Raw genomic sequence first — 12586 nt, forward strand, 5'->3', positions numbered from 1 at the left:
AGTGGTTTTATGGTACTGGCATAGAGGATCTTGAGGAGGCTGGTCAATTTCAGGGCCGGTTCTGAGAAACGCTAAAAATATTTGGGCCGAAGGTGAGTCTAAATTCGGGTCATAAGACTTAAGTAATATGTAAACTCGATAACTCATAAATAAAAAAGTAAATCATACTATGATAATAGTAATTTCAACACCCAAAACATAAATATTGTAGCAAAATAATCTAATTTAAATACCTAAACGAAATGCGATGCTCGCCTTATATTTTTTGAAGCAAAACTATTGATCAATTCTTGATAATTTATGCTTTCCAACACATCGCTCTCAATAGATATCATTGCCAAGCCGTTAAGTCTTTCTTGGGACATTGTGAATCGCATGTAAGTCTTTAACAACTTCAATTTTGAAAAACTTCTTTCAGCCGAAGCCACGGTTAATGGAATAATCAACACTCGATATGCATTTATCGCGTTAGGAAAAAAACCATGTTGCACCACATTATTTAAAGCATATAAAGGGGTGACAATATCACTAGATAAAAATGTCTCAAACAACTTCAACTCCGAAAAAAGTTCCTCGGCATTAATATCAGACTCTTCTCCATGATTTAGTGCTTCTTGAAGAGTATAACAACACGATTTAAGTTTCTTTTCATCAAGCGACTTCAACATTTTAGGAAACAAAAAAACAAATTGTTTTCCTATATTGTTCGTATTGTTTGAATCTTGTTTCAAAAGAAGAATCGAATGCTCTACAATACATAAAAAGTAGTTGACTTTAAAGTTTTCCTTGGGTGAAAATAAAACTTCTTGCTCCGTTCAACTTTTTAGGAAACAAAAAACCAAATAGTTATTCGTATTGTTCGTGTTGTTCGAATCTTGTTTCAGGAGAAGAAATTGAATGGTCTACAATACATAAAAAGTAGTTGACTTTAAAGTTTTCCTCGGGTGAAAATAAAACTTCTTGCTCACGAGACTCATCAAATTGTTTTTTTCCTAACAATCGGACAACTTTGAGAGAATACCGGATCAATACCCATTTCAGTGGCATTTTTTAGCATCAACAATAGCCTTAGGGAACCCCACTTCACTATAATTTTTGAAGAATTTGATCAATTTCTTCACTTGTTTAATAGCAACATCGAGAATCATATCCTTCGATTGCAATCTTTTGCTCACGACATTCACTGTTGATAATATTTCATATAAAATGACAATTGCTAAATAAAATTCAAACTCACAAAATTCGTTCTTTGATAGTGAACGAGCAACGCTTTGAGTTTTATTATCGTTATCAGTTTCTCTAACATCAAGCAAAGCTTCTCTTACATCCGAAAGTTGAAATCTAATCGGTTTAACACTATCCACACGACTTTCCCAACGAGTGGGACACATTGACTTAAAGTGAATCCTTTGACATTTTTATTCAAAACCGCCCACCTTTTAGTAGAATTAGCAAAGACACTATAAATCTGTTGTATAACACCAAAGAATTCTCTAAATTTAGTGCAAGCGTTAGCCAGGTCACATAGTACAAGGTTAAGACTATCACAACCACATGTGGCATAAAAAGCTCTAGGATTTATATCTAAGAATCACATTTGAACTCCTTGATGTTTTCCTTTCATGTTCGATCTGTTATCATAGCCTTGACCACACATATTATTGACATCAAGACCAAGAGACTTTAATTCCTCAAGTGTAACATCAAAAAGTCCTTTATCGGTGGTATCATCAACAACTATAAAACCTAAAAATGATTCCTCAACGGTAACCGTATTAGAGTCTAAATTGATATTGACATACCTCACAATTATAGACATTATAAGTTCGTGAGATGGATCGACATTCACGTGATGTTTACTATACGATGATTAATGGCAAAATCACTAATCAAAGGGATAAACACATAAGATTTCATACAAAGATTCTCTATTATTGATATGACATGAAGCTTTCTCTCTCTAATAATGTCTCTCTCTAAGAAATACAAATGATTATATAGAGTTTCTAGAGAATTACAAAATATGACATGCAAGATCCTATTAATACTAATTCTATGGAACGTATAAGTGGGTGTGGCGTATAAGCTTATACGGCCGTATAAGCTTATACGTTTATACCAAACTTATACGTTCCTTACAACATATCTAACAATATTAGCTCGTTTAACCAATCCAAGACCTAGCGATAGACAAAAACATATCGAATTCTCTATTCAAATCTTGCCTTTTGTTTCTTCTCAAAACCACTTCTTCATTAAACAAACTTGAAGCATTGATTTTCTTCAAAATTGCACGTAAATCGATAAAATCAACACGTATGTGAAAGTAATACTTTAATACGGAAAAACCAGCTTATACGCCAAAAATGTAGTGTATAGCCCACCTTATACGTATAAACACCAACGTGTAACACCTTATGCGCCCAAAAACCAACTTATACGGAACTTGTTCAATCACACTTATACGTCCAATTTGCACTTTATACGGATAATCGCAAGTCAACGTATAACTCCAAACAATCTTATACATACAAATCAACTTTGCATGAACTTATACGCTCAAAATGAACACTTATACGGAACAATATGAGAATACTTATGCATCAGAAGACTTATATGTTGTATACCAATCTTATGCGTCTAATTGCCAAACCAACTTATACGGCCAAATTGAAAATACTTATACGCATCCAAACTTATACGGCAACAACAAACTGTTATGTGGTGACTCGTCCAAGTAACTCAATCAATCAAAACTCTTAAGATCAAAAACGGGTAAATCATTTTACTAATTGAGCCGTCATCTTTGACCCAAGTTATGCAGCAAATCATCAACATTGAATCAATTTTCCAATTTGTATCCGGCTATACTCCAACATGATACAATTTGTATCTGCCGTCAAGTTTGACCACATAATATGCGGCTACAAGTAAACGTCAACATGTGATTTTATCAATCTATATGCGGCTTGTAGTAAACGTTTTAATCAACTTTACAATCAATTTCCAATCATCCTTTTCAGCTTAATACGTCCACTTGTGCAATCAAGACTTATAAGGAGAATCAATTTGGCAAGAACTTATACGCCCAACCCAACAAACTTATACGTTGATGGGCTGCTCAAAAACGTTTTTCTTGAAATTGAATATCGGCTTAGAATTAAACGAAATCACTCCAACAGTAATGTATAATATGTATCAACTAATCAAATCATTGAAACAATTTGATTTTGAACCGTAGACGAAAGAGTAATTGAAGATTTTAGAATGGGTATGACCTTGACTATGAAATCTTCAAAACGAAAGGAATTGATGTGTTTGATCCGGAAGTAAACACGAGCCCTAGGCTCTGATACCAATTATAAGTTCGTGAGATGGATCGGCACTCACGTGATGTTTACTCTACGATGATTAATGACGGAATCACTAATCAAAGGGATAAACACATAACATTTCACACAAAGATTCTCTATTATTGATATGACATGAAAGCTTTCTCTCTCTAACGATTTCTCTCTCTAAGAATTACAAATGATTATGGAGAGTTTCTAGAGAATTACAAAATATGACATGTAAGCTCCTATCTATACTAATTCTATGGACCGTATAAGTGGGTGTGGCGTATAAGCTTATACGCCCGTATAAGCTTATACGCCCGTATAAGCTTATACGTTTATACCAAACTTATACGTTCCTTACAACATATCTAACAATATTAGCTCGTTTAACCAATCCAAAACCTAGCGATAGACAAAAATGCTCTAACAAACATTTTTTCTTGGTGACTTATATCTGAGGTGCAATCTAGGATGACAGAATTATACTTTGCTTGCTTTATCTTCTTGGTGATCTTTGATCTAATCTGATGTGCTAGTAATCCGATTAACTCGTTTTGGATATTGTGACCAAGATAATGTACTCTAAGTTCATCACTCATAATACGTCGTACATGTTCTTTTATAATTGGATCGAACTCTTCTAACATCTCAATCAATCCCAAATAGTTTCCATTATTTTTTTGTATAACTTCTCGAAGGATCCCCGAGATTGTAAACCATTTTTAGCAAGAAATTTCACAAGTGCAATAATCCTAAAAATAACTTCTTTCCAATAATATATTTCTTTCTTGAATAGTTCATATGCTACATTGTCGACGGTTTCCTTACAATTCAACATTTTACGCATTTCAATACTTTGTTTCATATTCTTCAAACGTTCGATGCTAAGCTCATGTTCCTTACGTCTAACGGAAGAGTTCTTCCAAGTCTCAAAACAATCGCTATCTAACCCACCTTTCGGATGCCCTTTTCTAAAAGTTTACAACAAAAACAAAATAGTTTGTCAACCTCCTTTGAATACACTAACCATACTCTATCACAAGTTTCCCCATTATATAGATGTCTAGTATACATGCTTGAAGAAAACCGTCTTCCCATTGAATTTACCGGACCCTTATCAATAGACAAATCTTGTTTTAGACCTTTCTCAACCAAAATATTAATCATGTATGGATTAAGGCCGTCCCAATTTCTAGGGTCAAAAATATCAATTTTTGTATTTATATTACCACCTTCCATATTAGCATCAACATCATCTTCATCCACAAGAACATCCACATCAATATCATCTTTATCAATATGGACATCCACATCAATATCATCTTCATACACATTGACATTACCATCAACATTAGCTTCGACATTAATCACATTATATTCATCAACATAAACACGGTTTTTATCTTCATTAACATTAGAAGTTTCGTGTTGTTTTGTAAAAAAAACTTAAATATATCCCCAGCTTGAGACTTTCTTAATTCTTCCTCACGTTTCCTCTTTTTACATTTTTCATTACCGGATAGGTATTTGTATTTAGGAGGCATTTTTCCTAAAAAAAATAATATATATTAGTTATTTAGTTGATTACTTCAGTTAGTTAAATGTGCTAGTGTGTTACTCTTATTATGTTATTCAATAAACAAACTGATCATTAACTGAAAATATGAAACATTCAAACATACTGTTTTTGGCATAAACAACAAATCAACATAATTCAATAATGAAAACATGAAATTATGAACAATTAACCGTAAGTCACTAACTTTTATAAAATTAAACAAATAAAAAACTAACCTCAGGAGTCAGGAGAAAACTAGAGGCTAGAGCTGGGCTGGACTTCAGATAATCGGAGGAGGCTAGAGCCTGGGCTGAGAGCCGGCGCAACTCGAGGCCAGAGGCGGAGCCGGTGGTGGTGCAAGCTGGAGCCGGCGATGGTTGTGGTAATGTATGTAACATTCGTCAATTTTGAACCCGAAAAACCCGACCCATTTTATATTTTGGTGTAATTGAAACTTTTTTTACGAAGCGTTGGAATTTTATGTTAGTATTGCATTGTTTTATTTCATATATAAATTTCAATTAAATGTTTATGGGAATATTGAAATGTTTATTCAGTTACAATATTAATTCAGTGAGGAGAATTACACGCTTGTTTAAAACAAATTTATAGTTTTTATGAAAGATTGATAAAAGAAATAATTATTTTTGCAATTAAAAGTTTAAAAGCTAAGTGTAAAACAATTCAAAGACCACGGGGCATTGTGAAACTTTATTTTATCAACATCCTCCTTAAGTTTTTCACAGAAACATTCTGGAGCCGTCACGTAATTTCCGGTGATCATAGGGACGAAATGATTAATCGAATATACTATATGACTCGTAATCGTTCATCGATCATACGCCACCGTTTTTAGAGGTTGATTTCGTTCTTTTAACACTAATTTAATGCCGTCGAAAATTACATGATTTTCTATAAATAGAAAACGTGTCTATAAATCCTATAAAATGAGACGACCCTCTCATATTCGGCACACCTCACTCTTCGCTTCATCCCCTCCACTCAAAATCAGCCCCTGCTATGTTTAATCTCGTGTGCCGCCGAAGTTCTGTCCAAGTTCAATAGATTGTTGAAGCTAACACCGAGCAAAATAAGTTTTATATAAATCAATTCATTTTCAAACGTTGAATACAAACTGTGAGCTTTCATTTGCAATATGTGTTCATAGAACTTGGATTTTTAAAATGAAATTTCAATGGTTTATGACGAACGAAGATGACGTCTGTTTTTTTTTTGTTCATCATGGTAGAAATTTTAAACTCCTTTTATTAATTATTGTAAAGTTATACCGATTATCTTTTTAATATTATTATTATTGAGCAATGCTTATCAACACGTAGAAATAGATTAGCAAACCATATGACTTGCTTTTTTTATAAATAGGGATTTTTAAACATTTTTTTATATATTAACATAATTTAACACTTTATATACCCCTTGATTTGAAAATAAAAGATTTTCAAATTTGTAATGTATATCAGACCTTAAAAAACTATGTTTAACGTATACATATTAGTTAAAATTATATATATATATATATATATATATATATATATATATATAAAAGTTACTCAACAATTTTGTTATTTTTCATTTAAAAATGAGGTTTAGATGTAGTCCTAAACTCTTGAAGTAAATTATTTTATATCATTTTTAATATTTTATAATTATAGGTTCCACATCGTTTATGTTAATCCGCAGTGACTCTCAGCCCCATCATTCAACTCATTAGCCTACTATTCGATACCGCTTTATTAATCATGTGAGTTTATATACCCATTTTTCCATCTTTTATATTTTGGGGGTAACATGTATACCTTATTCACTTACACTCATGTTTTATTACCGCATCTATTCAAAACGCAATTCAATATATGTGTATGTATGATTATTGCATGCTCTATGATTATGCTCTATGTCCTTAAATGGTTATTTTATATTTGGTGGTTGGTATCTCATCTTCATCTATTCACATCTAGTATGATCATACATTTACCCAAGTACATTGATTTTGTAACAATAGGAACGAGTCCACAACTAAGTAATCTATTTAGTTGTTTACATTTTAATAGGAATTGTGATGCTCAACATTAACATATGAATAATAGTTTTTATCTATATTTATATATATCTCAACTAAAACTTATGTATTCTCACCAACATTCGTGTTGACAATCTCTATTTTTATACATGTTACAGGTACAAGTAGTTGACTTTGTTCAAGATCGAAGATATTAGTTTTACCTTAGGATATTATTCAAAATACACAAACATAATGTATTTGTTCTTATTATTGAATTTGTGTACTTGTTTAATGTTCATGAAATGAAATAATTATTGTCGCTTTAATTAGTGTCTTTTGAGCTACTGTCCAATTAACACGTTACCCCCTGGCATGTTCCGTCACCTTTGATCGGGGTGTGACAATGTGGTTGTTCAAGTTTCAATGTTGCTTTCTGCCTCCTGATCTTCTAAACAATCAAAACAAATTTGTATTGGGTTATGGGCCTACAAATGATATCGGCAATTGAAACTTTCGGTTATTAGGTTTTGGACAAGATTTTAAATGGGTCCAAACAAAACTCTAATTTTTGCATCTCTAATTTTTGCATCACCCATCCAATCCACCCAACCCAGCAAATTCATATTTGCATCTCTAATTTTTGCTAAAAATGTAGATCGATTCATCTGTTTTTATTAAAAAAAAAAAAGATAGTTTTGATTTGCTTATTATTTTTCTTTAAAGTGGGGTTGCATAGTGCTAGGTAATTGACGCCTTTAGGGTTTAAAATGTTACATGACGCGAAATTACCAACATACCCCTTGGTCATACTAAAATAGACGGTTAAATTTAACGTTGACTAACAGCATGGTTTAATTTGCTACAACCTTCTAATATCAGGGTGTCGGATTCCAAAAATCAGACACAGATTAACCACAAAAATGCAAACTCCAATTAACTCTATTTAAATATTCATTCTTATTTATGATCATTTTTTTTTAAAACATGTGATCGGGGAACAGATGTCACATTTGAAAAAAAAAATTATGGTTAAGCGGTAAAAAATCATTTGTTATACAATGTCGTGACATGTCATTTTTTATTTATGGTGAGTGTTATCAAAAATTTGTTTACAAAATCCGTACCATTTTTGAATTCTTTTTGACCAAAACCGCGAGTGGATGTCAATATAAACCCTAAACAGCTCAATTTATGATATTTATTAAGTGTTATGAACATGTTAGTTAATCAAAACAATGCTGTCATATAGGCGTGAGATACTAACAAATCCAAAAAGCAAATTCTAGAGATGACTACTTAAACTAGATATTAGACGACGACGAAAAATGATCGACTATAAGACTACTAGGTTATTGACTCGTGGCGCACTAGGTTATTTACTCGTGGGCGTCACGGGTGGAAAAATATAAATCATGTTATATCCACACGTTTCTAGCATCAACTGATATATATAAATAATGTAAAAAAACATAACATTCACCTAAAATAACATCCATTCTACAATTACAAATTAGTTAATAGTTCCTTATAACATTTGTAGTTTTATTTGTAACTTTACTTTCGTTGTCTAATATAAGCATTTTAACACCGTCTCTACTCTTCACTAGTGATAAAACCACATATAGTTGACCATGTGTAGACACCGGTTCTCGCATGTATATGCCAACTCTTGCTAGTGATTGGCTTTGACTTTTATTAATAGTCATTTCAAAACAGACCGTAACAGGAAGCTGTCTTCATTTCAATTTGAATTGCAGTTTCATATCTGAAGGAGTTAGACCACTATGAGTTATGTAAGTGCGAAACCCAATGTTAATACCTGAAATAACCTTTACTTCGATAAAAAGTCTCCCCAAGTTAACTACTTGTAATCTGGTTCCTTGGCATACACTGTTCTTCTGATCAATATTCCTTAGTAACATTATTGACACACCAACTTTTAGAACCAATATATGATAAGGCATACTGACATCTTTAAACCATTTAGAAAATCCGGTGGGTGTAATGCTGGATCGAAACTAGGACCAACACTATCAGACTTGTCTATACTATCAGAACTGAGATATTCAACTTCTTCTCCAGGAACAAAAAAAAATATGTCATTAATATCTTGGACAACCTCATTGAAATGTGCAAGTATGATCCTTTCTAGAAAATATGAAATATCATTAAAAATTTTCAATAAAGCTGGATATACAAAATCAATCAGATCAGAAATAGGATCGGATGAATCACCAATTAAAAGATCATCTGGTATATCTATAATGACTTTGTTGTATTTATTAATAATGAAATGCAAATGTTGTATTTATATATAAATGATAATTTTACATGAATTATAAGATATCATGACTTATTTGAATCAAATAAAAAAACATACGAAGACAAACAAAGATAAATTAAAAATTAAAATATTTTATAACTTATATCGTGAATAAAATAATAAGCAAACAAAAAATTAGTCTCCAAATCAACAAAACAATTTTACAATTTTGATTTAACATAACTCCTATCTCAATGGGGATTAAAAAATGAACTTTATCTAAGACATTTATTACATATCAATAACCGTAATGTTTATTACTCTAAGATAGTACCCGTGTTTATTTACACATCAATTTAAATATTTGTTGCACATCAATGTTAAAATATGAACAAAACCTAAGACATTTCTTTTTTAATTATATTCTAAAACTATGTTACAAAACAAACTATTATGACAATCTAAAACCTAAATTTAGTATTTCATAATATCATAATTAATTGATTTTCAAAATAAAGTCTTAATTAATATTCAATAACATATTAATATTTATTCAAGTATAGTTGACATATAGTTGATTCATAATATATATCATTTAGGAAATTAGGCAAAACTTTCTCATCCATTTTTTATAACTCCTTTATGGATAAATTATGTTAAATAATTATTTTATACATATAATAATAATAATAATAATAATAATAATAATAATAATAATAATAATAATAATAATAATAATATAATGTTGTTTTAATAGATTGTGCTATTTAGCTTTTAAGCTTCTTTCAATGTGTATCCGTTTAACCCGTTTTCTTTGTAGCTGTATTTTTTACTCATTTGGAAAAATTGTATCTACTCGGGAGATTAAACTTTTGGCCATATTTCGTACATGCTAATTTGATGGTGATGAAAAGAAAGTTAATTTGTTAAAACTTAAACATAGAAATAATCAAAAAAAAATTCCATTATTGGAATAATATGAATAAGTTAAGAAAACATCCCATATTCACTAATGGTTATTTACGGAGAAAATTGTATAAACTAAGGAGAAAACGTGTTTTATTTTTAACAAACACTATTTGTTTGACAATTATGTTAAAATCATTTAATGCCTTATTTTTAGGTGTTTAAAAATATAAGATTTAATGTAAATTAATGGTTGTCAACTTAAGAATTGATTTAAAGTCAAAACTTATATTAGGTCAAGAAAAGTATTATCATTTTGTACAATAAACATAGTGATTAAAATATAAATTCAAACATAAATTAGCAGATGATGTATATGAATATGGTTGCTGACGGTTAAAGAAACTTTATAATTAATTTTATTCAAACGAATATCAGTTAAAAGTTACAAATAATTTTTATTTTAGTGTTACGCATGACTCGTGGAACATATTTAAAAACATAATATATATATATATATATATATATATGTAACATTATATAAATTTAATGAAATGAAAATATTGTATTTATAAATAAATGATAATTTTACATAAATAATAAGACATCATAACTTATTTGAATCAAATACAAAAACATACAAAGACTAACAAATATAAATGAAAAATTAAAAAAATTTATAACTTATATCATGAGTACAATAATAAGCAAGCAAAAAAAATTAGTCTCCAAATCAACAAAATAATTTTACAATGTCGATACGACAAAACTTCTATCTCAATATTGATTCAAAAGACGAACTTTATTTAAGAGATTTAACATCAATAACCGTAATGTTTATTACTCTAAGATAGTACCCGTGTTTATTTATACATCAATTTAATTATTTGTTTCACATCAATATTAAAAGATGAATAATATCTAAAACATTTCTTTTCATAAGCATATTTTAAAATTATATAACAAAACAAAGTGTTATGACAATATAAATACATGAATATTAACAAAAATATACATTAATATTAAACAAAAAATAAGACATCTTGTCAACAAATCCTCAATCCATTATATCAAGTTGGAGACAATAACCTAAAATGATAAAATTAAATATTAATATTAATATAGCATAATAAATAAATTACCAATGATTTGAATTATGTAAACAAATGTAAACCAGACCTGAAAACGATATAACCTTACCGGAAAAACATATAAATGTGTATTAGTACAAAATCGGTGAAAACCTAACCAATAAATATAAAAACATTCACCATCCAACAATTAATACAAAATTGTGTGAATAATATACTATAATTAACGAATGTGTAATTTGGAATAAAAGTAATAGTCCGGATTATGATAAGCTATTTATTTTTATGTAATAATACCATTTCGTCTTGCAAAATAATCTCTATCGACCAATCTTCTCCGGGCTTGTTATTGTCCTTGAGACGCCATAGTTTTTAACAAACGAACCTTGAGGACAAAGTCTTTGTTAAGCACATCCAGTTGGTTCAACATTGTAATGATTGTTGGCTACATCTTCCGGATTGTGAAAAATTTAAAATAAACAAACTATTAATTTTTGAACAATTATACATTGAACCGAACAACTACAACAAAATGAATTATATAAACACGACCAAAAATATATACCTTACAAAGAAACAAATTCGATTTTTCTTAATCCGTTGCGATGGTGTAAGAATAATTGTGTGAAGGTCAGAGTATTTATGCATAAATAGTATATGTTTGAATTTTTGGATAGGTGAATAAAGAAGGAAAGTATAAATGTAATTAACTAAAAATTATAATATTAGGGATTTTGAATTAGCTTGAAATATGGACAAAAATTAGGAGCTCTTTGATTACGGATTTTGAAAATTTAAAATATTTGAATTTAATGATGTTAAGTTATAATATTATATTATAATTACAATATAATTAAAATTGATATGTTTAAATCTAGATCATATTTCAACATAAAGCATAAAGACCGTAATGTACAAAAATATGTAACTAATTTATTTTTTTATTTATTATCATTAATAAAATTAATCATCAATTGAATAATTGCATAATTGATATAACTTGTAGATTTATGATAATTTTAGAATCTCTATGACAATTGTTTCTTGTATAATGAATTTTATTTTTTTATTTATTACCATCCTTATAATTAGAATCATTATAATAGTATTAGATCCTTAATCATATGGTTGAGTTGATGATTATGTTAAAATCATTCAAACCACGTATATATCATAATTCATTATAATTTTGAATTTTTGTAATCAAAGTAATCCTTATTCGTATGGTTGATTTGTTCCTAATATAGAGAAATTTGATTGCAATTGATTAAGGATTTAAAGTTATACTCCATTGGTTATATTTTTAATTACTTAATCGGTCAAATCTCATAAATCTAAAATTAAAACCATTATCAATCAATTAATAAATTAAAAAATTAAACATTTAGCAATAATAATAAAAAAAAA

At 29.4% G+C, this 12586-nt stretch overlaps 1 protein-coding gene across 1 annotated transcript; it reads right to left on the reverse strand.

The window, feature by feature from the left end:
- Positions 1–233: 233 nt before the first annotated feature.
- LOC143624843 (uncharacterized) lies at positions 234–668 on the reverse strand. Its single transcript, XM_077095347.1, has one exon. The coding sequence runs from the start codon at positions 666–668 to the stop codon at positions 234–236; it is 435 nt and encodes a 144-aa protein (XP_076951462.1).
- Positions 669–12586: the final 11918 nt, after the last annotated feature.

This window comes from Bidens hawaiensis, unplaced genomic scaffold (assembly GCF_021521415.1).
Source record: "Bidens hawaiensis isolate Kalapana, Puna unplaced genomic scaffold, B.hawaiensis_p1.1 tig00003983_1, whole genome shotgun sequence".
Classification (NCBI taxonomy): Eukaryota; Viridiplantae; Streptophyta; class Magnoliopsida; order Asterales; family Asteraceae; genus Bidens; species Bidens hawaiensis.

Bases quoted from the DNA above. Each gene is read 5' to 3' on its own strand.
- LOC143624843 (XM_077095347.1), bottom strand. From the start codon at position 668: ATGTTGAAGTCGCTTGATGAAAAGAAACTTAAATCGTGTTGTTATACT.